This window comes from Leuresthes tenuis, unplaced genomic scaffold, assembly GCF_036924035.1.
Source record: "Leuresthes tenuis unplaced genomic scaffold, fLeuTen1.0.hap1 SCAF_21, whole genome shotgun sequence".
Classification (NCBI taxonomy): Eukaryota; Metazoa; Chordata; class Actinopteri; order Atheriniformes; family Atherinopsidae; genus Leuresthes; species Leuresthes tenuis.
In genome coordinates, this window is record NW_027325375.1 from 27,299,048 (window position 1) to 27,327,037 (window position 27,990).

The window sequence follows — 27,990 nt, forward strand, 5'->3', positions numbered from 1 at the left end:
ATTCCACAAATGAATCATTCAGCTGCCTGCTGTTATTTTATTCCATGAAAGTGCAACATTTGACTGTCACAGAGGACTTTTTGTGAAATCACGTTCATCAAACTCAACTTGAGCAGCCTCTTACTGTGAACATCTCAGTTTAGGAGGAGTTTGCGACTCCTGTTGCTCTCGTAAGACCTTAACCAAAGCGCCTTGCTCAACGTGAGTAGGCAGTAGACCAACATTTACTGGGACCAGTGGGGACTTTAGTCGTGCAAAGTCCAGTCTCTTGGCCGAGTGAACGCTTTCTGGGAAATGAGCCAAACTAACCGACATTTATCTTGTAGCAAAAATTGGCCAGAGGGTAAGAAAATAAAAGCAAGCGACGCAGTGAGCGCTCACAGTATGGCGCTAAAAACTGAAGCAAGTCACGTCTATTTCACCCAAAACCTCGCAGGAAGTGGTGGCCTCAGGTTCAAAGAATCCGATAATGAAATCAGTTACGGGTCCGGACGCATTAATCCGCAAGCCTGTGACATGGAGACACACTGCTGTCAAACAGCTGCTACTTCTCAGAAGGAGTTGTTAGACGCTGACTGCCGTGTGGGCGACAGTCGCTCCTTTTCTGCCTGCCCCACCATCTCTGACACAACCAGAGAGCTGTGCAAAGCTGTGTCCGTGTCGCTGGGACTGACCATGGAGTCCAGCGACATGAGCGACGTGGACGCTGCTCTCCCACCGTGTGCCGCGAATGAACACATGAGCGGAAAGTATTTTTTCGGGGTCGATGCCTTGTCTCTGAACTGTCCCGGAGTCCAGATAACCGATTACAGGTACCCCGTCCGGGATGACCGGCCACTGCACGGCCACAAGCAACCGGGGAAAATGTTCAAAAGTTCTGAGACTGCTGCGCCTTTTCATCACATCACGTCCACTCGGACATCTGTGAATGCGCAAAACTTCACACTGTGCGAGGCTGATGACATAACTTCAAATGAGATAGATCATCTGGACGCAGCTCGTGCTACCTCCTACCCTTATGCCCCAACCGCGCCATCAGACAACTTGGCACACTTCGGCCATACGGATACAGAGAGGCCGTGCCAAGCTTACATCCCTCCCGAAGGAGTGGGAGACTTCGCGGATGCCGCGGAAGACAAGTCCGGTGGTTATCAGCCAGAACCATACAGCGTCAAAGTTAAATGTGAAGGGGGTGATACTGCGGGAGCGTCGTGGGGCAGTAATTACACCTTCAACAAGAAGTGCAACTCGCAGTTTTTGGGGTCCAGGCAGTGCATGAATGCGCACGAGTCAGGGGCGAACGCGGCGTTCATATGTAATCCATATGAGGGGAGCGTCATGCGCCCTGAGCAGTGGTATCCAGGCGGGATGCTGTGGACACCCCATTCCAACTCCAACTACCTGAAAAGTGAAGTCGGGGAATGGCTGGATGTTTCCTACAACGACACCAGGCAAGTCGAATAATGTTATAACATGTATGCTTATTAGTATTATTATTTTTAATTATTATTATTATTTTATTATAGGAAATCATCTTATATTACAGTTTAAAAGTCATATAACAATAATACTAAGCCAAACAACAGGGTTAATTTTTCTCCAGACCTCTGACCCTGATTTAAAGAACAAAACCTGATCACGGACATGATTGCTTTTTCAATGAACTGACATTTTATTGGCCATGAATTGTGTCTAAATGTAAGGCTTAAAATATGAAACTTCACACACCTGTATTTAAAGCTAACCAGCACCTTTTTTTGGAGTATTATTTCCTGCAGAATGCTGTTCTTTAAGTTTTTTAAAAAAAGAGACATTCATGCTACAAACAGCAACAAACAAGCTAAATAAGTTGAGGGATCTCTTGCAAAATGCACAAAAAGGAAAAACAAGGGGAAAAGGCTTTATCCAGTGAAATGAGGCAGCAGTACATTAAAAGAGAGTGCATATATTCCAATGATTGAAATTATAGGCTTTTAGTCATTTGCTCTCAATCTAAATTAATGTAAAAAAAAAAAGAATGTTGAAATAAACTTCACATGCGTCACATGTATGATTTTTAAAAATGTCCTTATGGACCAGGCAAGCACGCTTAGTGCACTTCACTGCACCCTTACAGCGAGTACACAAATAAAGGACGGTTGTGTGTGCTGTTTCTGCTGGTGAAGTTAAAGACCATAAACCCTTTCCTGTGCTGTAATGACCCACTCAAACAGTGAATCCACCTGCTGTTCCCTGGCAGCACAATACTCTCAAAACAAAAGCATTAGAAGGCGCTCTAATTTTCACATATCAAAAAGGGTTGCATACATTGTACAAATGAATTAATCTGTTCATGAAAATATGTTGATAAATGTAACTATTGTATCAGAAAATACTTTATATACGTAGGAGGATTGTTGTAAATCAAAAATATGAAGTTCTGTAAGTATTTTTTCTATGTAGGCTCCATTTTGTTCTGCCCTCTTGAAAAAGCAGCCGGTTGTTTTTTACAAGCCTTGCTTTACATCATACTTCAATGGTTAAAGTGCAGCTGGTAACCTATATTAAAGTGTTTCTTAATAATCAGAATGAAAAGAACTCTGAGTGACAGTTGCATGGACTCTCATGTCAGAGTTTGGTTTTGGGTTGTAGAAGAAGTGGACATATTGACTGGCAGCTGTGATATTGTTTGTGCTGCAGACTAAGGTGTCATGCAGCTGGTGGCGAGTTTCCAACTGAGGTCCCTGAGGTGAATGATTAAAAGTGCACGTACTGTCGGACACTGGTGTCTCAGACTGTCAGGGGTCAGAACACTGAGGTCCAGCATAACTGTCCATAGGTACATACTGTTTCTGATATTTGCTAATTTGCCGTCGTTGAATGTTTTGACCGTAGAGGGCAACATGAATCATCTGATTCTGTGACAAGTCTTATGGCTCAGTGGTTTTAAAGTTTGGAAATTAGACTACCAGGTTAACGGGACGCCCGAGTGCACTTTCATGAACTTTTGAGGCTTGAACCAAAAATCTTAATGCTCTTTATTATGTATATTTCCTTTATATATAAATCTTTGTGTATTTCTAGATGATACAGCCCAAGTACGGTAGATGGGTTTAAATGTTGCCATTTCACCTCCTGGAAGCAAGTGGAGCATCTGTGTATGTCACTGCAGAGTACATTTGAGAAGAAAATAAGTGTGTTTCACAAATTTGGGCCAAACCTGGTCTCATCTGTGTGTGGAGTGAAGCTGAAACAGTGAGCAAAAATCCCAGTGAGAGGAATGTAACTTGAGAACCTTCGTAAAGAAGCAACTCAATGAAAAACTAGCACACTTACAGATACTGTGATCGTCATTCACCCTGAAATGCTTGGCCACTGCTTCATCAGTTAGAAAGAACATGCCGTGACCTCAAAATTGAGTGAAAACAGATGCTCTGGTCAGTTTTCAACTATGCGTACACAAAATAAGGCACGAGTAAGCAAATGTTTGCTAAGTGGCAGGTATTTCATGCTGTTTACTTGAATGCATCCGATCAACAAACTCCAAGTTCACCTCAGCACAATAAGCATGCTTAGAACACGTACGGGAACGATACAAATACTGTTGCTATAACCAGACAGCACTGTGCATGGAGATGGACTGGTCAAGGTTTTACGTGCCTCTATATTTGCAGTTAGTCGCAGACTATTACTGTTTTGTAGTGTTTTGTATGTGTTTAGGGTCAGTGAGCAGGGTGTAATGTGTGGGGGAGGATACTATTGTTCCGTTTTTACAGTCTGAAAACAAATGTTATACTTAAAAAATGCACACACAGAAAACAATGCTGATAAAGTTCCCAGTGCTCCCCTCTTTCTGAAGTGTTTCAGACAGCCAGCAGCTTAGCATGAAGCCAGCGGTCTAAAATTTCTAAAAAACCCCAAAGTGCAGACGATGGGGGTGAGATTTAAAAGGGAAAAGAGTGTGAGCGATGTGATCTATAAGTAAACAAATGTTACAAATATTAACATTGATAATTTCTTTATCCATGAAATATTATTGATTTACCATATTGTTGTTTATATTTTTAATCAGAAGGGAAAAGTTTTTTTAATTATATTTTTTGCATGTTTCTCCTGTTTATTGGGCAACATATAAAATGTGGTTGTGTGTGTGTTTTGCCATCTTAGAAATTACATTTCCACATATGTGACTCTTTGTTTGTGAAATGCTCATTTCTTTTCTTTTTATTCACTGAACTATACACTCAAAGGGTGTGACTGAATTTGATCTGTGCTGTGTACTGCACATTTCAGTCAGTTATTTAGAGGCAGCAGCTACGACACCAATGAGAAGAGATCATTCTTAAATAGCAGAATATTCAGGTTTCAAGCTGGCATTTAAAAGAAAAGATCATCCGACCAGGAAAGTACGAATCAGTCCTGAGTTAAGTGTACGAGAGAAGAAGTTACATGTTGTCAGACATCCCACATCTGTGCAGATTTCCCTCTCAGTCCTGCACCAGAATGATTTCTGCAGGATTAGTTAGTCTTAGTTACTTCACACAGTCACACCACACTTGATAACCTGTTGCTGTGTGCTATAAACATCTGTTAAAAAAAACAATGATAACGATTTAGATTAAACCGCTTGATCAGATAACTTTGTATTTTGCACCTCTTCTTTAAGACAAGAATGTAGATATTTTATCAACTTCTCACACACACAGTTTAGGTGATGCACATTATCGGGACTTTTTTAAAAAATTCACAGTTCATAAAATTGCTGATTTTCTTTGGTTAGAAAATTTTAAAATAGTCTTGTATGTGAGAGGGGTGTGAAGGAAGGACCCAGATGCAGTACTTCAAAAAGACAAGGTTTATTCCAAAAAACAAAGCAAGAACAGAAAACGCGGCTGAGCCGGATATCAAAAACTTAGATCTGTGGAAAAACAAAACAAGACTTTGGCTATGAAACAAAGACAAGACTATGAAAAACTAAGAGGAAAAACCGGACCTGACAAACAAGCCTTGGACATGAAAGGTAAGCTGGGGATTCTGCTATGACATGAGGGAACCTGGAAACTGAATACTGTGGGGAGGTGATTAGTGATGAGGTGCAGCTGTGGAACAGAAACAGGTAACTTGAGTGAAACTTAACGTGACAAAACATGATAGAAATAAACCAAGAAACCTGAAAACAAGACAAGACATAATCAAAACATGACACTGTAAGCTCGTGCTACTTATCGAACGAGCTTCCTGTTTTCAAAACAAGATGTTTTGAGGTTTGTGTCATTTTAGGTAACTGCACCGTTACAGAGTCTTTAAGCTTCATTGGAAGCTGTAGCAGTAAAAGAAACTCTGAGGATATGCACAAGTATGGATCAAAACAATGTTTTAGATGCTGGGTTAGAAAAACTGTGAACCTCTCTCATATCATATCAAGAGCTAATTAAATCACTACCAGAATAATACTGCCATGTACATTTGTCTAAATCATTATTATGAATTCCTGCTTCTCATCACTTCATCTGTCAGTGTTTAAACTGTCGTCTTGTTTTAATTACAGTCACATCGGAACTGAGAGCAGCTCAAGTCTAGTTACAGTTTTCATATCTTACTATTAGGAACTACATTTGAAACTGAACAATAGAGACCCAGCGTGAAATAATGGGAAATCTGAGGTAAAAACCATTTTGTTGGATTGTTTCAACTCTCATGACAGTCAAGTTTCAGAAAAACTAAATCCTCCATATTTTTATTGGTGATTTAAAAACATATTTTAACACTAAAGGTGTCTAATGTTCTCAGAATCTGTCTGGACACAGTGGAAGCTTCATTTCTCGCCTCTTTTATGCTGAACCTTGACATCTATGTATCATGTCTGTAGGAGCCAATTTCTTAGTTTGCATTTCAATTTCTGTTGGAATATAGTTTGGTAATGTTTACAGGTGTGTGTGTGTGTGTGTTTATTAATGAACGCGATCCCTGCAGTGAGACGGCTTAAGAGCAAGCTGCTGCAGTCTAGTGGTGTGGCTGACCTCGGACCATACAGATGGTCTTAGTTTAAACCTTGATATAGTTTGTTTACAGTATTTTCTTTGATCAGTTGTAAATCCATCGCAAATTAACTCCATTCTTTATTTTGAACCGCATCCTGTGGACATCCCATCTTTTTACATTCCAGCTTTCTTTTCTCAACGAACCCGAGCGTCTAAAGTACAGTCAGCCCATGAGTGATTCACACAAAGGAATAAAAACAAAAGGATACCGTGGACACTACAATGTCACTGTGGCAGCGTTCTGTCTGAGACTTCTCCGATTTCTCTGCGTTCAAGGCTGCAGCCGACTCAACTTGGCCCACATTTTCCCCAGCGGCTACAGCACAGGCGCTCTCATACCTCATACCTCAAGTCATAACACACTGCCTCCCTTGAATACTGTTTCAAACAGAGAAAACACAAGATGAGCAGCAACTAATTAGTAGTTAGAGTTTGGACCGTATAAAAGGTTTTTGTCAAGGCCTCGGGACACAGATGCAGGGTCAGTTTCAGATCCAGAGAGTTTATTAACAACAGGCAGGTTGAGGATCTCCACACAGAGCAAACAAAAGGGCTGTGAAACACCTGAGAGGAGTGCAGCTATGAAAAATGATCAAAATCCAAACCTCTCCACTCTAGGAGGAAAACAAAGGGCTATTGAATATAACTAAATAAACTCTCTCACTCTCCTGTTGAGGTGGACATAAACAAAGAAGCTCTCTTGGAAAACAGAGGCACAATAAATCTTAACCATAAACTTAAAACACACCTTTAACGGCGGCGCAAAAGATTTCTAAAACAGAACACAAAATCCCTCCACTAAGGTTACCTCCACTGAGGTTTCTATGGAACTTTAACAAATAAAAATCTCTCCAAAAAACAGAGGAACAAAACCAGGCTGTGAAACTTACCGTGAGATTAAACTAAAGCTATGGAATAAATTAGAAAAAAAGATCTGCAGGAGGATCGCTCACTGCAGGCTCGAGGATTCTGTGGCTGTGGGACAAAACGCTAGTAGTGACGCTCATGACAAGAAACACAACACACTGGCACAAGACAAGGGAGACGCACATGAGGAACCAAGGGGAACACGTGGAAACACTTTGGGAATCAGGGAAGACAATCAGACACTTGACACAGGAGGAAGGGAAAGGTACCTGAAACGAGAGGGAAGTTAGTGATTTCAAAATAAAACAGGAAATGACGAGACAAGACATGAATCAAAATGTAAATCGTGACAGTTTTTCTCTGGAGTTCAAGGTTAGGCTTAATTTTTCCACCGTGGGCTCATAGTTTAACTTGATAAAGTCAGACTGAATAAAGAGTTTTTAACCAGGGAGGGGAAAAAAAGAAAAACAATGTACATCTTCAGTTACCTCTAGAAAACCGAAACTAAATTATCGAAAGAATGTGATACCAAAGTGTCAGTTCACTAAAAGATAAACACATAGTTTTTATCTTGTGCGTCCCGTTTGTAGTCCCAAAAAGTTTAATTTAATTTGTATCCCTGCAGGTTTGAGGCTGACAGAGAGCACGTGTTCCCCATGGAGTTCTTCTTTCCTCCTCAGAGGACATGCCTGATCTGTTCAGACGAGGCATCTGGGTGCCATTACGGCGCACTCACCTGTGGCAGCTGCAAAGTTTTCTTCAAAAGAGCCGCAGAAGGTAACGTGTAAAGGGTCCAACTTGTGATGCCAACTCTTAAAGCCGCATGCTGTTTGCTCTGGCTATGTATTAACATTGGTTTAAGCTACGCTTTCTGCCTTTATCAGTGCCAGTATTCAGCAGGTATAACATGCGTTTTGAATAAGTAACGTTTAGTTTCTCTGTTTCTGTTGCAGGCAAACAGAAATACCTGTGTGCAAGCAAAAATGACTGCACTATTGATAAGCTAAGAAGAAAGAACTGCCCCTCTTGTCGGCTGAAGAAATGTTTTGAGGCTGGAATGACTCTTGGAGGTAGGATATATTAAGATACTAATATGTTTTTTGTCAGTATTCCATGACAACATCAGTCACATTTACTTCAGACACTGGTGGTGGGATATTTGAGTGATCATGTAGGTTAGGGAACTCTTCACGCACCTTTTCTATGCATACCATGGTATTTAGAAAAGGAATATGTGGTGAGAATTTGCTCATGTATACGTCATAGTTTCTTTTAGAACAAGTTAAGCCTGATATGGTGACATGGAAATGAAATACAAAGAAAGCCTAAATTTAACATTAAAAAAGCCAGTTTTATCACAGTTTCTGGGTTAGTATTTTATTAATAAAAGAAGAGAAAATTAATTAAATGTTGAAAGTGTGACATTTTACTTTACAAGCTCATCTTGGAATTGATGTCTCAAAAAATTTGGAACGAGGGAAACAAAATGCTGGAAAAGTAAGTGGTTTGAAAGAGAAACATCTGGAGGAACAAGTTGCAACTTATTAGGTTAACTGACATTAGAGCAGTAGTATGAAAGCACCTTTGAGAGACAGAGTCTCTCAAAAGCAAAGTTGGGCAGGGGTTCAACAAAAAAACTACCAATTGTGGAGCAATTTTATTTTATTCCAAAGACTTTGAATATCACATCATTTACAGCACATAATATCAACATTTCAGAGAATCTGGAGACATCTGAACAAGGAACATGGCTGAAAATAATTATTGGATGTCTGTGATCTTCAGGCCGTCAGGCAGCAGTGCATTAAAAACATGGAAATCACTGCATGGGCTCAGGAACACTTCCAGAAATCATTGTTTGTGAACACAGCTCACCGTGCCATCCACAAATGCAGGTTACAGCTCTATCATGCAAAGAAGAAGCCATATGTGAACATGACCTGGAAATGTTGTCATCTTCTTCGGGCCAAAGCTATTTTAAGATGAACTGCGGCAAAGCTGTGGTCAAACAAAAGGAAATCTGAAATTCTTTTGGGAAATCATGGATGCTTCGTCCTCTGGATCAAAGAAGAGACGGACCATCCATCTTGGTACCAGCACTCAGTTCAAAAGTCTGCATCTGTGCCTGTAGAACTGGAAACTGGTACCATCAACACTGAAAGGTACATGCAGCTATTAGATCCAGGGAAGGCCTTACATATTTCAGCAAAATTATGCTAAACCACATACTGCATCTATTACATCAGCATGGCTTCATAGTAAACGAGTCCAGGTGCTGGAGCGACCTCCCTTTCAACAATTGAAAACATTTGTTGTACATGAAACGCACAACAAAGGAGACCCAGGACTGTTGAGCAGCCAGATTCCTACAGCAAACAAGAAGGAGACCACATTGTTCTCCCGTGGGTCCAGCAGTTGGTCTCCTCGGTTCCCAGATTGTTGCTTAAAGATGAGGTGATGCTACTCTGCGGTAAAAATGGCAACGTCCCAGCTGGTTGCTTCCATTTTCCATCTCTTATTGTGAATAATATGGCCATTTGGATTGTTATTATTTAGTTCTAGATGTCCTCAGGAAATGTATTGTGGCTGTTTTATGGCTGCACAAACGATTTGTGTAAACCCACAAATGTTGTTCATTTGTACATTTTGTGTTTGTTATTGTTCTGTAATTGTTGTACATTTTATTCAATACTACTGACTATACAATATCAGTTTATTTTAACTTATTTTTATGGATGTTTAGATGAATTTAGACTCCAGATTAAAACATCTGTCATGATTGATAATGAATAGGTTATAATCTACAGATGATCTTTAAAAATAACATATTCTGTTGTCATTTTGATGGGTAGAAAGTCTTATTTATTCATTATTAAAGTGAATTCATCAGTGCAGACTGAGGTGAGGATGTTTTTGTTTATATAATAATTGCATTTAACACACAGTTTTAGTTGTGAAACTAGAGTTTTATGCAAGTTTGTGCAGATAATTAATGTACATTAATAGATACATACATGTGCTGTAATGACTACTGAAACAGCTGTTGTGGACTCTTCTAAATGAACAAAGCACACTACAGAGAAAGTGAAGTCCTCGAAGTGAAGCTATTAATGGCTTCTCAAGACCGAGTACTTTATTCTCTCTACACTGCACATCTTAGCTGGTTCTCTTCAATTGCAGCATCATCACAATAGGGGATGTTACTGATAATCAAGCCCCTGACTGAGCTGCCATGCAATTTGGACCACTTCCATTCACTTCTCCTTACTGTCACCCGGACCTGTTCGTCAGATTAGGCTGTAAAGATTGACATGTAGTGGACTAATTTTAGCCTTGTGTTAAATTTTCACTCTCTTCCATTTTCTCATTCTGTTAACGGTGAAAATTGTGCTGGAAGCACAAAGCTGACATGAGACATGTGAATTAAAGCAGCAGACTTGCCAGTAATTTCGCCACCAGTCACTGACAAACTCACAGAGGGAAAATGTCACCTAATGGTGCGATTGTGGTAAAAAGGCACATCATTTCTAGTTGTGGCTAAAAAGATCCTCTCACTTATGTTCTCATCACGGACGTGTGATTCACTCCCAGGATTTCTTAGGGAAATTTATGGGAATGATTTGTGGAAGTGGTGGCAGAAAAATGATACATTTGGTCATATTACTCTGTTTTTTTATTTTATTTTTAAATACAGTTATTAGAAAATGAGAGTTCTTATTTGATTAATGATTAAAAATCTACAGTGTTATGATGTAATCTGATCATATCAGCGGGATCTGTTGTTTCTCTACTTGCAATTTCAAAGGTCTGATAACGAGGATGAGCAGCAAAATCTCCGAAACTCTTTCTTCATGTTTGGCATTTGTTCAAGACTGAAGCAGAGTTATTCCTGCTCTGTTCTTTTCCTTTAAACAGTATGAATTCCAGATTTCAGCCACAAACAGAAGCTCAGCAGCCAGGTTACGTCTGGTAAACCACACGTAATAAGTAAGCAGTAACTTGAGGTCTGCACAGCCTCCGTTCACTGGAAATACATTAGGTTTATATCGGTTTTGTCTGTAAGGAACTTCACTTTATGAATTTTGTGACGTGTCAAGATCCGAGCCAGCCAACGATTACACAACTAGCACGATAGAGTTGAACCATTTTAACCTAATGATTAACATAAGTCACCATATTCCTGCTTCTCATTGGAACAAAAGGAGGGCAGTGGTCTCTGACTATACAGCAGCAAGCTAATGTGACACATTAACACTGTTAAACACTCTTCTGTGGCCTTCACAGCCAACTTGAGGGATGGGCGACTATTTATGTTGACTGCATGTCCTGTAACTCCTTGCTGGGGGGGCGGGGGGGGTCCCAATATGTCCTCATGCCACATGTGAGCATTGTTCCCCTCAGTATGTTTGGAGATTTTACCCAAAAAGAACAATGGGAAACGTCTTTTTTTCCCTGTCACTTCCTCAGAAAAGAGCAGGATGTCAATAACAAGTTCATCTCAGGATCATATTTTGATCACTAGAAAAATAAGTTCACATGTTGACAACTTTAAATGAATGAAGTCAAACTTCAAATACACCATAGTCTCTCACAAGGTACGCGTAAATACTGAACAAAATGCTGTTCAGTAGTAACAAGTAGTAACCAAGAGGAGATAATAAGCACCTAAGTTGAGCTGCATTTTTAACCCCCTACTTATCATTTTGACAGGCAAACCACTGTATATGTGTTTCAATGTTCTGGCTGTGATGTTGAATCTAAAGTGATAATTAAAAGCTTCTTTTTTTTACATGTTAACCGTCTGCAATCAGCTCTGAAACACGGATAGTTCAGTGAAATTACAGATCTTGACATAATCTAGTCATCAGAAAATATATTAAAAGGATGCAGCCTAATTACTTTGAGGGGAAAAAGCCATTTGTCACCATATTACTGAAGTTTTTCTTTATTATGCAGAAGATTCCTGAGATTCAGGGATAAGATCCTTCACATCAGTCGGGTTTTACTCAGGATGTCTACGACTTTTGAGCTCTCGGCATCTGTCAGTCAGTGCTTGTTTTAGTTGATTTTAACATTCATGTTTGCTGTGCCTCTGATTCACTTTTTTTACTGTGAACTCCAAAGGCATTAACTTTTAATTCGGTTCAGTTTGTTGGGGGTTGAGACACCTACAGTAAGGGGCTACACTTTTCTCTGGTTTTAATCTTTAAATCACTTTGGGTTGTTTGTTTATGTCTGACCACAATGTAATTATATCTAAGGGTCCACATCCTCTATTTCAGCTTGTTTTCTCAGTAAAAACAATGGTAAAAGCTTTCCAAATCTTCAAGTGTTTGTTTACTGCCTAACAACTCAGTTTTTTACCCAGAAAATGTTAATTTTATATGCAAAACTAAGGAGAACTCAACATAAAAATGAAACCAATTTCTCCGATGCCCTGGAGAACTACACAAGGAACTTAAATGTTAAAAAACCTGCTTCCACAGGCCAAAAACCTGAAAAAGAAGATTGGTCCCTATTTAACAAGGATAAAAATCAACTAATTTATAGTCAAAATTTATTACAGAGTTTATTACAAATTTATTTGTATAGCACATTTCATGTACAAAACAATTCAAAGTGCTTTACATAAAATAAAAGCATTGCAGCGGGGAGCGGAAGAAGCATTAAAAATATGTAAAAGAACATAAAGAGAAAAATAAAATAATTAAAATGAATAAAAACAAGCAACAGGCTCGATAAGTTAAAAGATTCTGTGCAGATTTCATGCATAGACACATGAGAAAAGAAATGTTTTAGGTCCAAACTGTTTTGACAACAGGGTTGTAGAGCATATGCCTTTTCTAGGGTTACAGTCAACAAATCAGTTCTCTCACTTTGACAAACAAGTGTAGAAAATAATGCTTCCTCGTAGCGTTTCAAAGATCAGGTGCTCACTCTCCTACTGATGTCTTTTGTCTGAAAAGATGTCTTAAAGGTATATAGATGCTTAGGGTATAATTAGACTACATCTTGTTGAAATGTTAAGTTTAGTAGACATCTAAGGCTATTTGAAGATGCTGATTAAGTGTTTGGATTTAGCCCAGATTAGCAATACAAGCAGAACATGCCTACTTGGGAGTCAAGCCCAATACCTTAATCTTACAAGCACTTCTCACATCTTGCTGAGCTAAACTGCCACATATTCATTAGATGCACCACCCTGTCATATTTCCAAATTCGGGGGACATTCTGTCTGTGGAGAAGCTGAAGGTGTACGACCTAAATATGCTAAATATGTACCCAAACCTATATTCACCTGCCCCCTTTACAATGTCCCAGAGGCTTTGCAGCAGACAGCCTGAACACTTTCATATGAATGACAAGTTATAAGGAACGCAAAAAATATCTGCCTATAAGCCAAAAATAAGTCTCTTTAAACTCATGACCGAACAAAGGGATTGAGTGTATTTGAAATGTCTCTTTCCCTCAGGGATTTTAGCTTGATTTACAGATTTCAGTCCTGCATCTTATACTTACAGCTGCTTGTGTTATATGTGAATTAAGACGTTAATTTAGCCAGAGATGGTCATGACTGAGTGAGAAATCTCATTTAGTGCCAACTGGGATAATCAGGGTGGTCTTTTTCATTATCTGATGCAAGAAACATGGTATTACACCATTATTAAGTTTTTGGTATCTTATTCAGCGTAGTTCACAATTTCTTCACATTTGCCGAGTTTTTTTTTTATTTATATGAATTTGGGAGTTTCTCTAGATTGCGCCTGATACCATGTAATGGGATCTGTGAGGCTGTAAGTGACAGGTGATTCGGAAGGTTTTATCACACCTCTCTTACCTCTTTATCTTCGTGTCAGACTGTCAGACGAGCTGCTCCAGCTTACCATTACAGAAACCCAATTTCATTGGTGAAATAATGAGGTAATGACTTCTATAAGCTGGACACCAAAGTAAAAGTGGGATCCGCGCAGTCACACCTTACAAAAGGGCATTTGAAGAGAAAGACAAGGTACTAAACTGACCGTTGTATTTTTTTATGCAATCAAGCATCCCAGAATGACAGAAATGTTAAAGATGGTGATTATAATGAGGATGAGACTGGTAAAAGGGATATGAGCCACCTGAGTAGAAAATGAGAAATAAATTTCATATGAGCAGTTTGATTTTGTGTGAAAAAATACTTGTAATATATCACCCTGCAGTTTATTCACTGGAGGTTTTAGCTGGAAACAGTGAAGCTGACATCAAAGCTCAGTTTCCTGGTCAACCCAGACCAACTCTTGATACTATGACACTTGATAAAATCTTGACTGAGTAACTGTTCTCTTGGACTATAACTGTGAGTGTGACAAAGACTCGTGCCTTAATCCATCTGTTTGGTGTCTCCGTCTGTTTATACTGGCTTCAGCTCAGGTATGGAGACCTGAAGGTTAGTTCAACCCAACCTATTTACACTGTGCTCTGCAAAGATCAGATGCCTGCCTGTGTCACAACTGAGAATCCCAGAGAGAAATTTTAATTAACCAGTTTTTACTTTAAATGTTTGTTTTCGGATCAGGGATGAAAATGGAAATCTTATATAATCTGCAAATTTCTCTCAACACTGCTACTTTTGAGGGAGACTTAAGTCGTGTCTATAACTAGCAATTCAATATTTATCAAACTGAACGGAGGAACAGGGCTACACTTTTAATGAGACATTTTTCACAGAGCCTGCCAGAGGCAAATGCATGACAATTAGCAGTAATTTTTTTACTGTCAGTCAACACTGATTATCACAGAAATAATATGTTGCCCCCTTTTTTAATAATCTGGATTTTCTGCTTTTCATTTTAAAACTACAACAGAGCCGTTAGACCAGTCAGTATAGCTGCTGATCTGCTAGTTGCATCTACTAAACAACAGGGTTTTGATCTTAAGTTCCCTCATACATACAGTCTCCGTGTGTATTTTCTGTTATTTTCAGCTCACTGTAAAACAACAGGCGGAACTGCAGCTTAACTGTTTGCATCCATCACTTGCAGAAAGAAAACAGTCTGTGATTGCGTGGAGTGAATGTGTAGGAGTCTGAAACACAACTGTCGAGCTGTCTGGCTTTGCCTGATTGTATTTCTCTGCATTATACTGCTCCAGTTTAGTCTGCAATTGCATGCAGGTCACTATGTGGAGCAAATGTAAAGCAAATATGCCATGAGTTGTATTGTTGAAACATGTGTTTTTAGGATTGTGCAAAAAAAGGATTAAAAAGTAATTTAAATTCTCATTGTTCGTGACGACTGGAATGATGGTCCATCTGATGAGGCTCATCTGTCCAGATTTTTCCATCAAATGGAATATGATTCAGTAACTTTAAAGCTATTACTGGTCTATTGTTGAGGAAAATTGATATTTCCCTTAACAAGATTTAAACTCCTTGAATAGCTGTGTGAGACATTTCTCAGATGCTTTGCATTGGCAGCGTAGTTGTTGTAGGTTCCGATTGATTGAATTAGAATCTGTCAGAATCAATCCTCGTGACAGTTTATTATATTGGTATCATCACTGAATCTTTCTGCACACCACTTTTCACCTGTTTCATCTGTGGGATGAAATTATCCTTTTTTAAAAACCCATCATCCCGTGTTTGATCCTGCTGATTTAAAGAGAAAAAACACTTAAACGATTCACCAAACCTGAACTGAGGTATCAAATAATTACAAATAACGTATTTAGAAGTATAAATGCTCAACCTGTACCCTTTAAATTCAATAACAACATGTATTTTTTCTTGTAGCGCGTAAACTAAAGAAGATCGGACAGCAGAAGAACCCTGAGGAGGATCATCATGTTCGGGAATCAATAGAAGTCATCCACAACCTTTCTCCTAAATCAGGCCCAAATTTCAACTCCCAGCTGGTCTTCCTCAACATCCTAGAGTCCATCGAGCCTGAGGTGGTGAATGCAGGGCATGACTGTGGCCAACCAGACTCAGCGGCCTCCCTGCTCACCAGCCTCAACGAGCTGGGAGAGAGACAACTGGTGAAAGTGGTCAAATGGGCAAAAGGATTGCCAGGTAAGATAGTATTAATGGGTGCTCTGTTTTATCAAAGATCATTATTAATACAATCACATATACAGGTGATTTAAGAACATAAGGCTTTGGAACCTAGAGATACAAATCCCATAAATATCTATTTTACAACTCTAACCTCTCGAACGTCAAAACAGTTTGAGAAAATATGTATTATCAGTCTTACACTGTGTCCCTTTTGGGTCAGACTGCAGTTCACTTGGTCGCTGTTTTTCTACTGAAGAATGTCCACGCTGCCCTGCATCATTAACTGCACAATGTATCCGGATGTAGTCCATCAGGAGTTGAGTCAGACCTTTAACTGCAGGGCATTTCATTTAAAAGAAATGAAAGAGAAGTAAATGACAAATGCATAAAACTGAACATTTAAGAGGAAGTTAGCTGAAACTGAGTGCAGAACTATCTATTTATTTCACATTCAGCACATAGGATATATCCTTTTTTAAGTGATTTATAGATATATTACATTTGCCTCTGATTATGGCAGATTCAGTCTTCCATAGATATACAACATAAGTGTATGTTGTACAACATACACTTTCTTTTTCTTTTTTTTCAATACAACAACATATGATGGGATATAACTGCATTGCAACAATCCCACCAATAGTGCGAACATACCCCGTAGAGCTAAAGGAAACTGCACAATGAGGTGATAATTATTTTGACTTTGTCAAATCTTGACCTGCTTTTTCACACAAGTTGTTTCTCGGTTTGTCTCAGTTAGTCTCAGCTTCTGTTCTTCCTACAAACTGGATTCTGTTCGCCAATTACTACAGTTTTGTTTGTCATTAGCTCCCTCTGAATAGATACTTAACTGTTTCCTCTGCTCAGTGCCAGATCCTTATTGTCACTTACTGCATCATGTCGGTCAGTCTTTTTCTAGATTATTTGGTGTAAAGATCTTGGTTTCTGATTGTTATAAGGGATTTTTCTTTTATATTCACTGCCTGTCTCTTGTCTACTGCATGCTGCGTTCATGTATTTCACTCTATGATTCTTTTATTTTATTTTTATTTTATTTGATCATTTTTCACTGGCTCTACCCATTGGGGAGGTTCCTTCTTTCCTTTTCCCTCTTTCTTTGTCTTTCCCTTACAGCTGTGTTCATTTTAAAATGCCATTTTTTTCAATGCAGTAAGTAAGGTTTTTAGCTAATTTATGCTGTGTTGTATCATTGAGACACTAAAATGTTAGACACAATCTGGTGACTGTGTCCTATAAAGTAGTGTAACATCAGGATAGTTAAAGGGAAATGCCATGAGAATAACAGGAAAATTCCTGTTAACTCCATAAAAAAACACTGAAAAGTAGTGGTCTTAAAACCAATCCCTGAGGAACTCCTTGGGTTGTCTAAAGACCCTCTCCATATTATGAGTAAAATTATGACATGGGATGGTTGTATCACAAGAGATGAATTAGAAGGTCATTGGTTCAATCCCAACTCTCCTAATCTGCATGTTCAAGTATCCTTGAGCATATACGGTGGATATGATCTGCCATCAGTGCTATGGCTGCGGAGTTCTGCAGAGCATTACCCTTATATATCATCTCATTTCCTAAAAAAACAGCATGTAAGCTGTGGCACAGTTGACATGTGTACGGTACCTTGTAAAATATTGAAAGAACCAATCCTTACAACTTGCTCAGTGGGGTTTAAAGCTTGTTTGAATGCACTGTGATTAACTGATTAGAGGAGAATCTGGCACTAACTAACCTTCTTATAAAAGAAAAAAACATGGTTAATTATGCATGAAATTATCATTAAACATGTGCACAACTGTCACACATTATGATTCTGTTTCTCTTAGGTTTTAGAAATCTCCATGTGGACGATCAGATGACTGTCATCCAACAGTCATGGATGGGTGTGATGGTGTTTGCCTTGGGATGGAGGTCATATAAGAACGCCAATGGCAGAATGCTTTACTTTGCTCCGGACCTTGTCTTCAATGAGTATGTACAATTCTGAATACTTAAATTGAATCATATTCCCTGAAAGGATTTCATTAGGGGAGGACTGATGTGCTGTGCGGCTCATTAAATTTAGAGATCACCCCTTGTGAGCAAGCTGGTGTTCTCAATTTTCTTCATCTCTTTCTCTAATTTGCTTTCCTCTTCATGCGCAAACACAAAGACATCCAGATTTTTAAGAAATGTAAAACAGGGATGTGTGCAGGCTTTTAAGGACCATATTCAGCCAATTTTCTCCGTAGGTGCTCTTTTGTTACAGGGAAATTAAAGTCAGGGACATTTTTCAGCTTTTAGGCTCTCATGGCTCTGTGTAGACAGGCTGATACAAATCTGAATATCCCAGACAACAATGGTAAGGCCTTTGTGTGTGGGGACAACTCATGGTTACAACATCTGACTTCTTATTTAGTTCCATCAAATGTATACAACCTCATTTGAGGTATACATTTGATTCACTTAGATTGAATGATACTTTAATAATGTCCAAAGGGAAACTACATTATATTGAGATATGTTAAGACATCGCCATGAATCGATTGGGATGTTGTTTGTGTAGCCGGGCAACAACTTGGCTGATGATGTCACACACAGCGTCAGTAGGGAACACGGGTGAAGTCTCTCAGCAGTCCACATGGACAACAGTTCAACATCTGGGGTGCAAGAATACTTAATGTCAGTGACAAGTACAGGATTACACCATCTGTTGTCATCCAGCTCGCCGATCCCTCCTCCTGTACTGTACCTTTCTGTCTGCTGTCTTTGTCTGCCCATATAGTCTGAAAGCTGGATAGAAAGGTGTCAGAGTCGCTCCTGCAGCCATGTCTCATTGAAACAAATAATAGTACCTTCCTGATAATCCTGTTGCTTCTTCGTCAAGGCTCCCAGCTTGTCTACTTTAGCTTCAATTTCAATCAAGGGAAGAAATGGTTTAAACTTCCTCCTACTTTCTCTACATTTTGTCCACACTCTGCATCATCAACATCTGCTCTCTGGACATCTGGATTTAGGACTTTATTCCACATGCAAACAACTTTCCCGTTGGTCAGGTTTCACATCAGTGCCGTTTACTAGCAGAAATCCTCCCAGCAGCACGGTATCCGACCAGCTTTCCAACTGAAACAATCATTTAAGTCCTTTGCATTCCCACATCAGTGCAGACATCATTCTCAAGTCTTTCATGTAACAAGCCACGAAATCTTCATAAAGAGAAAGAAAGAATTGACTAATGATATATCTTTGAAGCACTTCGTCTTAGATTGGACTCGGATGCACAGGCATCAGCAAAGCCAAAGCCCACATATATATATGTATATATAAATATATATATATATATATATATATATATATATATATATATATATATTGGCATGCCGTTCAGGAAATGAATCTTTGAATATATGGAATGAAACTTTGAATATATTGAATGAAACTCTGAATATATTGAATGAACCGTGAATATATGGAATGAAACTCTGAATATATTGAATGAACCTTGAATATATTGAATGAAACTCTGAATATATTGAATGAACCTTGAATATATGGAATGAAACTTTGAATATATTGAATGAACCTTGAATATATGGAATGAAACTCTGAATATATGGAATGAACCTTGAATATATGGAATGAAACTTTGAATATATTGAATGAACCTTGAATATATTGAATGAACCTTGAATATATGGAATGAAACTTTGAATATATTGAATGAACCTTGAATATATTGAATGAAACTCTGAATATATTGAATGAACCTTGAATATATTGAATGAAACTTTGAATATATTGAATGAAACTCTGAATATATGGAATGAACCTTGAATATATGGAATGAAACTTTGAATATATTGAATGAACCTTGAATATATTGAATGAAACTCTGAATATATTGAATGAACCTTGAATATATTGAATGAAACTCTGAATATATTGAATGAACCTTGAATATATTGAATGAACCTTGAATATATGGAATGAACCTTGACTGACGTCAGACTTCACGGAAGTGCCTGCGGCCATCTTGTCTAAGGTGTGGATACTGTGGCGAAAAGCGAATGACAATGAGTCAGTCCGCTCGGAATTTTGTAGGAGGAATATTAAAGTATTCAAGTATTCAAAGTTCATTCAATATATTCAGAGTTTCATTCAATATATTCAAAGTTTCATTCCATATATTCAAAGATTAATTTCCTGAACGGCATGCCATAATATATATATATATATATATATAAAATAGTTAATATAATACACACAGCTGTCAATAAGGCAGAAAAAGGCTTCTATGAATATTATCAATATAAAACAGACTTTCAACACTTTTTTTGTTAATCGCATAATTCCATGTGTGTTATTATATGGTTTGAATGTCTTCAGTATTAATCTGCAGTGTAGAAAATAGTCGAGATAAAGAAGAACCTATGCAGGTGTGTCCAGACTTTTGGCTGGTACTGTATGAAACAAACATATTTATGAAGGTATAAGTGTGGTCCTGACAAATAACAATTAAAAATCAAGCGGCAGAGATGTATGACACAGTTATTTTTTGGCCTCAATGAAAAAAGACTCTTATTGAGGCTCATGCAAATCCGTAAGATTATTGTTAACTTTTCTGTGTGATCCTGTGACTTTTTGATAGTTTTTCCAAATATATGCAATCCCATCATATGTGCTGATGCACAAGAGATGACGCTGTTACAGGGAAAAACATTTGTTTTAATGGTGTCACTAACCTGTGCTCAACTGTCAAGAGAAAGGCTGCAACAGATCTGTGTTTCTTAACTTGGTTGTGGTCAAAGTTGGAACAATCAAGTGATTCTTTTTGTTTTTGTCTTGTTGTCTGACACACGGAGGACGGCCTACAAAACTCAGGATGGGTTTTATGTCTTCACGCTCACTGTATTGTGTTTGACTTTCATCCCATCTTATTTAGGAACACTGCACTATTTGGATCATTCACTGAGCTGCATTTGCATTCATACAACCGTGTATCTGAAATATTGCATTTATTCCAGGGAGATGAGGAAATTCAGCTCTATTCAGCTTTCTTTCACTCTCTTTCTTTCAATTTGAGCTCTTTTGGTGACATTTCTGTTCCAATTGCTAAAATGTGTTTCGTTTCAATTTTATCTGCACAGTTTAGGAATGTGAATAAGTTACAAATCTATTTCCAGATTCATAATAAAGGCAGAATGATTTCATATGAGGGTAGACGGCAAACTTTGATAATAATGTCTCATGTTTATCATTCAGGTGTGGTGAACACTGATTATTCAGTCACTTCTTATCATTAACTTGAAGCTGTTGACAAACCACGAGATTGGGGTGTTGTCAGAGATTACATTTCAGAAAAATCTGCTGTTATAATGTGATTCAGAGTTAGTGTCCCTGTTACACACTGATGTAACCTCTGACATTCTTTCCCTCTCAGTAGTTATTCATGAGAGAGTAAATGTCTTCACCTCTTGGAAATTGAACATTCTCATTATTCCACATCTTTCATTCTGACCTTTTTACATCTGCAGAAATCGGATGCACATTTCCACCATGTATGAGCACTGCATGCGGATGAGACATCTTTCACAGGAGTTTGTGCTGCTGCAGATCACCCAGGAAGAGTTCCTCTGCATGAAGGCCTTGCTGCTCTTCAGCATTGGTAAGTATTTCCTTGTATGCAAAGCATCAAAACACCAGTGCAAACATGCTGCAGAAAGTATTACAGTCAAGTGAACATTTCCTATTTTTAACAGTTCCAGTTGAGGGCCTGAAGAGTCAGAAGTACTTTGATGAATTGCGCCTCACTTACATCAATGAACTCAACCGCCTCGTTAATTATCAAATGACGACTAATTGTCCTCAGAGGTTCTACCAGCTCACCCGACTCCTGGACTCTCTCCAGATGGTGAGATACCATACTTGTCTATACATGTGGGCCCTTTTTGTCAAACTATGGAAAAAGTTGTGAAGAACTGTATTTAGTTACACCAAAATATTCAGTGTAAGCAGTTAAATGCCAAGAGATTTGTTTCAGGAGCTCATAAACAAAAAGCTACTCTCACATGAGAACAAGCTGAATCTGATTTCTTAGAAAGGAGTTAAAACACTGTCTGCTCTTCTGTTTCAGACGGTAAAGAAACTCCACCAGTTTACATTTGACCTCTTTGTCCAGGCTCAGTCTCTCCACACGAAGGTCAGCTTTCCAGAGATGATAGGAGAGATAATCTCAGTCCACGTTCCAAAGATCCTGGCAGGTTTGGCTAAACCGATCTTGTTTCACAAGTAAAGGGATTTTTTTCCATCAGAAAGTGACTCATTTCTGCTTCCTCCATAGACTTTAACAAAGGCTGTGAACTGTTTCCCCACATCTTCAAGCTTATTGCTCTTAACCTCATCCTGTAATCACTACTTTATTCACCTTTTGTCCATAATTGAGATTTTCTATTCAGAGCTGTTTTTGCTGTTAACTGAAGCGCTGCAAAGGCTCACCTGCTGACAGCTCAGCAGCTGCTGAAAGGAGCGTTGTGTTCACAGACGGAGCTTTTTTATATATGCAGTAAGACTTTAAATCAAGATTAAGAAGCAGGGTTAGAAACATGGGAGTTTTACCTGTGATCTTGATTTATGATTTAACTCCAAATGCTAAAAAAAGAGAAAGATGAATGAATCTGAATCAACAAACATGCTTCACATAAGATTTTTTTAGAACTGCTCCACCCTGGTGCTCCTTCCAAGTATGTGTAGGTGAGAGTAGCGCGTACATCTTAAGAGCATTTAAATGCTAAACTGCCAAGTAATTCTTCTAAAAAAAATTTAGCAAAATATTGGTGGGACTTTGCCACCATCCCAGAGTCATTACTGTAGCAGTCGTGCTGTTTTTCCAACTGCATGGAGCGGCTCGCCTCAGCTCAGCACTGCTTCACATTTCAAAGGCAGATGGTGTCCCTTAAACACGGGTCATCTGCTAATTATCGAGGAGCTGCAGAGATGGAACTCAGAGCTTCGCACTGTGTGCAGAGTGGTCAATGCAACCAGCTGCATTGGGATGTGTTTGACATATTTTCAGATTGAGTATGACAAGTGTGCTACAGAGTTCAGCTGAGGTCAGCAAGAATAAGACTTTACTCCTGGTTCGTGTGTCGTGCCCTTGGATTTTGACTGGAAAAATATGGGAAAACAAAGAAGGAGAAATGAGGAAAGAAAAACATATGGGTTGCCAAACTATTACTATTCTTTTTTCTAAAAATGTCTAAAAATCAATCAATCAAGAGCTCTTGTTACGTATGCTGTATATAAAAAATGGACACCGTGATGTTATCTCTTAGTTTATCAACCTTAAATGTAGTTTCCTATCAGTTGGCATCTTTTTTTAGATCACACATTTTAAGTTATAGTTACTAGGAACCCACAGAAACTTTGCAGTAATGTAAAGCTGTAGGTGGCTCAGGCCACATGTTGATGTCCTTGGACACGGCACTCAGCACTGTGCAAGCCATTTATTTATTATTTAGAAAATTCTCGGTCAAATTTAGTTCCGACCCAAAGCACAAAGTGCAGCGAAGTCGAACAGTAGCGAGGATAACACTCCTTACGCAAACAAATGGCAACATACCAGCAGACACTGTCACAATATAACAAACACATTAACAGTTGGGGTTGAAAGCCGTTTAGTGAACATCTAGAGAAATCAAACAGGCTAAAAATACCGGTGGAAATCTGTGTCTGCTGCCACATCTGCACGTGATGATGCTCTCTGTGAAAACTGAAGGGTGGAGTCGACCTGAGTTGAGCCAGACCAGGCAGTGAAAACGGGTGTTTAGCTTTGATTTGGTCGTCCAGGGATGCCACTGAAGAATTTGGCTTTTTTTTTTGTATAAACTCTGTAGACTGAAGCTTAAAAAAACACTTTGGCAAACAAACTGGACTTTGTTGATTCAGAAGTTTTAGCACTGAGTAACGATAAGAAGATGTGAGGTTCCAGTAATTAATATCCAGTTATTCAGTGAATTCGTGTTGTATCTTTATTAGGCACATTTTGTGTTTCTGACAGCTGTCCAAGGCATCTGTAGAATATTTGTTGTTCATTATTTGACAATAAAACAACCTACATAAATCTCAAACTGCATCAAGTACTCACTACTAAAGGTTTCCATAATATACATTAAATTCTCTATAAAATTACAGTTTGGACACAACTGCTGAGGTTGGGTTGTCTTTATTTTGAGTATTTTAGTTTCAATTATCAATGTCTTTAGTAAAAAAAACATGTGGAACCAGTTGTTTGTTTGCCTAATTGTTTATGTCATGTCACGTTTTGAGTTCTCTTTTGTCTTGTTTCCAGGTTTTAGGTTCATTTCTTTTCCCCTGTCATGTTAGGTTCACTCAAGTCACCTGTTTTTGTTTCACAGCTGCACCCCATTACCAACCACCTCCCCACAGTATTTAGTTTCCAGGTTTCCCCTCAGTGCAATGCAGAATCCTCACCTCAACTCTCATGATTCAAGTTCACATTTGCTCAGGTTTTTGCCATTTGTTCCACAGTCATAGTCTTGTTTTGTTCTGTTCACAGTTTAAGATTTCTCGATACCCAGCTCAGCCACGCTTTTTGTTCTTGCCTTTTGAAAATAAATCAAGTTTTTGCCTTAAGTTCTGCATCTGGGTCCTCCCTTCCACACCACCGCTCCCTGACAGTTTATAGACTGTATCTTGATGTACTGCCCATATTAGAAGTCCCCAGCTTTTGCTTACTGACAGCTCTGAATACATTTTCAACCAGTTTCAAGAGAGAAACGGGAATGTTTGTCCAGTGATATATCAGCAACACGTCAAAAAACAGCTTAAACACCAAACAAACTTGTCATTGTTTTCTTGACAAGTAAGTTTAAGCATGCCTGCATGTGAATGTTCAGTGTCTCTCTTTTTGAAACCTATTCTCATTATGTTAGAGGACAATCTTTAAAAATGGTATTTTCAAATTATTATTTTTAAACCTTCAGTTTAAATCTTTTTACATGTTTACCAGGTTTAATAAACCAGTTCAAATGCAACATGAATTATTACTTGGTTAGTGTTTCTATACCCGCTTAATCCAATTTAGGGTCACAGGCGGGCTGCAGCCTATCCCAGCTGTCATTGGGCGAGTAGCAGAGTACACCCTGGACGGGTCGCCAGTCCAGCACAGAGCCAAACGAGACACACAAACATGCACGCTCACGCATTATTTAGCGTTGTTGCTGTTTTGTTGAAATTCAAACTCATGATGCAACTAGTGTTGCAAAAGACACTTTGTGCCCTTTCCTGGATGTCAGATTCAGTGTGAGTAAATAGAGTGCCTGTAGACAGTATTGATTCTTGGGTTAATCGTGTCACAACCTAAATTTGACAAAAATGTAGCTCAACAACAAAGTGTTCAGAGGGAAAACAAAGCCGTGTAGCAAATTACAAGCTTGAAGCTAAAGATGATAAAAACCAAACTGGAGGTGTTCGCTGAAACAGAATTTGCAGAAGCAGGAACACAAGACACTCTTAGGAACATGCGGCAGAAACTGTTGAGCCAAATGGAGGCAAATGCCGAATGAGACTATGATTTAGGCTGCCAGAGATCTCAGATTCAGGCAGTAATGCTTCAACGGGGAAACAAATGTGAAGTCAAAGCCAATTCAAAGCTGGAAGGCTCTCAGATGGAGAGTGTGAAAGTGCTTTACTGGCCCTGCCGAACCTTCGAGATGAAAACGGAGGAGAAAGAATGTGTGGAATGCCTTCAAGATAGCTGATCCCAGACACTTGAGTTGGAAAATTTCCCTTTATGAAATGGAAGAAAGTTATTAGGTCTTGTATGTTATTCAAAAAGGATCTTGGTGGTAAAACACGAGGCATTTTGTTTCTACAACGTTGTCTACAAGATGTAGGAGTTGATTTACATGGAAAACTTTATTGATATTTGAAGGTGGACAATTTGTTGACAATTCAATCTGATGTCCAGCAAAGTATCTTTCAGTAGATAATCTAAAATTGTAGGCGGACCATTTAATTCTCTGTTTATCCCAAAAATAAGCATCCGTAACTTAAACTGCAGTCATTTTACACTGTAAATGTAACACTTTTCAACATTACATTTGCAAGCTCGTAGATGCATGGATCGTGTGTTTTTATAAGTGTGTATGTAACTTTCTAGCTTTACACATGCACGGACAGCCATATAGTGTCCTTCCAATAATCTGTTTATTGTGCACTGGCCAGTTGTGTCCTAATGTTCAATGTAAGGGACGTTTATCAGATGGCATGAAATAATTTTCTTGTACAGTACATTGATAAATAGACTTTGACAATCAGTTTCACTTTGTTTTTGTAACAGATGAATAAATAAGAGTTATTTCATCTACACAGACTAATGTTTGTGTAATTTCAGCCCAACGCTTGAATAAATAAGTGTTGAAACAATTAAAAGGCCAAATTAAGACATGATCAGAGTATAAATAACAGCTAATTGATTTCAAGTTGAACACCTTCTGCTTTGATCCTGTAGATTTCACATCCTGTTGAATTTCCTGAATGCATTATGATGTTAGACTGTTGCAGTATTATTGTTTTTAATGTCATTTTAGCTTCGTCATGCGTCACACAAGGCAACTCAAAGGCTTTACCTGCGCATCAGTGAGACACAGATGCTCCTGTAAATCTTTTATTGAAACATGATTGAATCAGAGTAACCTGAAGTGTTTTTGTCAACGGACAAAAGTAGAACTGCGCCCACCATACTGCATATTATCAAGCCTCCATGTACATGCTACACTAACTGTATATATTGATCCCTTTATTGTCTGTTTTGATGTTCAAACACTTGACTTTCAAAGTAATCTCTTGTATGATTTATATCTTTTGTGATCTGTGTGTGTTGTGTGTTTTTTCAATTATGTAAATTTGCATCACATTTTGAAGGCAATTAAAATAATTCTGACTCTGAAAAGGTGGTTAAGAGTTTGTTGTCGAGCTGGAGGAATCTTATGAGAGCCATCAAGTTGAAGTTGTAAGATGCAGATTCTTTAGAAATGAAGATAAGGACTTAGATAAACCGCACAAAAGAAGGGTAAAATGGTATGTTAAACACTGAAAAGTAAAAATTATGTATGGTTTAGGTTGTGTAATTGTTCCCCAGTATCCATTGATCAATACATCCCAAGTGAACATGCTACTACTAACTGGAAAACAACAAGTTGTCTACATAATAAGTCAGTGATAGCAAATTCCCAAACACAAGAGTGGAAACCGCCCTGAAATGTCTCATGGAGAGGACACACTTATCAGGCTTGTACTTGTGCTCCTCTATCCGCATATTAATTTACTGAAGCTCAAGGCCACACGATCTGGCATGATACCAGCATGGGGAATTTCCTGTCATCCTCGATGTGGGCCAACCATTCACCCAGTTCAGCACAAGCTGGTGGGGTGAAAAGGGTCGAGTTGAATGGGTGAGGCTGGTTTTTGCAGCAGAGGTTGGAATGTTGATGGTAAAATAAATACAATATCCAGCTGCAAACTGACAACCATTAACTCCAGACCTTTTTGGAGCCAGGTGATCAGCTTTACTCTTCAAAGGCTCGTGGAGGTTTAGAGAAAATCATGGAAAACAGTTGGTGCCGTCAGGTGTCTTTAAGGGGAAAACAACAACAGACTTTATCATAAAATTAGACATTTTTAACTTGACAACCATTTGACCGGTTAAATGTTATTATCCCCACATTATAAAGCCATAAAACTCTGGCAATCACTTTATTTTTGTTGTCGGACCACCAGCAGCCATAAAACTGGGTACCATAAATAATAGGTTCCTGATGAAACTTGTCAGCAAAATTTTGTGCATGTAGAATTTATCCAATTATTCTTTTCTGATGCTGTAAATTAGTCTGAAAACCAGAAGTTCACTCAGCTTGTGGGGTCTGGCAACGTTGTGGGAACCACAATGCTGAAAAAGCTGCTTTGCTCTGGAGTCAGCACTTGATTTCAGGGTTGGGTTTAAAATGTTAACTTTTGGCTTAGAGGGAATAATCAGGGAATACATTTTGC

The 27,990-nt window shown here is 38.6% G+C and overlaps 1 protein-coding gene across 2 annotated transcripts; it reads left to right on the forward strand.

Moving 5' to 3' along the window:
• The first annotated feature begins 210 nt into the window (after positions 1-210).
• On the forward strand, positions 211-26,883 carry LOC140279195 (androgen receptor-like). Of its 2 annotated transcripts, none has more exons than XM_072374276.1 (8): positions 211-1,451; positions 7,513-7,664; positions 7,841-7,957; positions 15,661-15,939; positions 17,769-17,913; positions 21,456-21,586; positions 21,681-21,832; positions 22,100-26,883. In XM_072374276.1, the coding sequence occupies exons 1-8, from the start codon at positions 295-297 to the stop codon at positions 22,211-22,213; spliced, it is 2,247 nt and encodes a 748-aa protein (XP_072230377.1). In that variant the 5' UTR covers positions 211-294; the 3' UTR covers positions 22,214-26,883. The 2 variants fall into 2 exon arrangements, with proteins under 2 accessions (XP_072230377.1, XP_072230376.1); XM_072374275.1 differs by having other exon boundaries at positions 214-1,451; positions 22,055-26,883.
• Positions 26,884-27,990: the final 1,107 nt, after the last annotated feature.

Coding starts and splice junctions, on each gene's coding strand:
- LOC140279195 (XM_072374275.1), top strand. CDS start 295: ATGAGCCAAACTAACCGACATTTATCTTGTAGCAAAAATTGGCCAGAG. Junction 1,452..7,512: donor GTTTCCTACAACGACACCAG/GCAAGTCGAATA, acceptor GTATCCCTGCAG/GTTTGAGGCTGACAGAGAGC. Junction 21,587..21,680: donor CTTGCTGCTCTTCAGCATTG/GTAAGTATTTCC, acceptor TATTTTTAACAG/TTCCAGTTGAGGGCCTGAAG.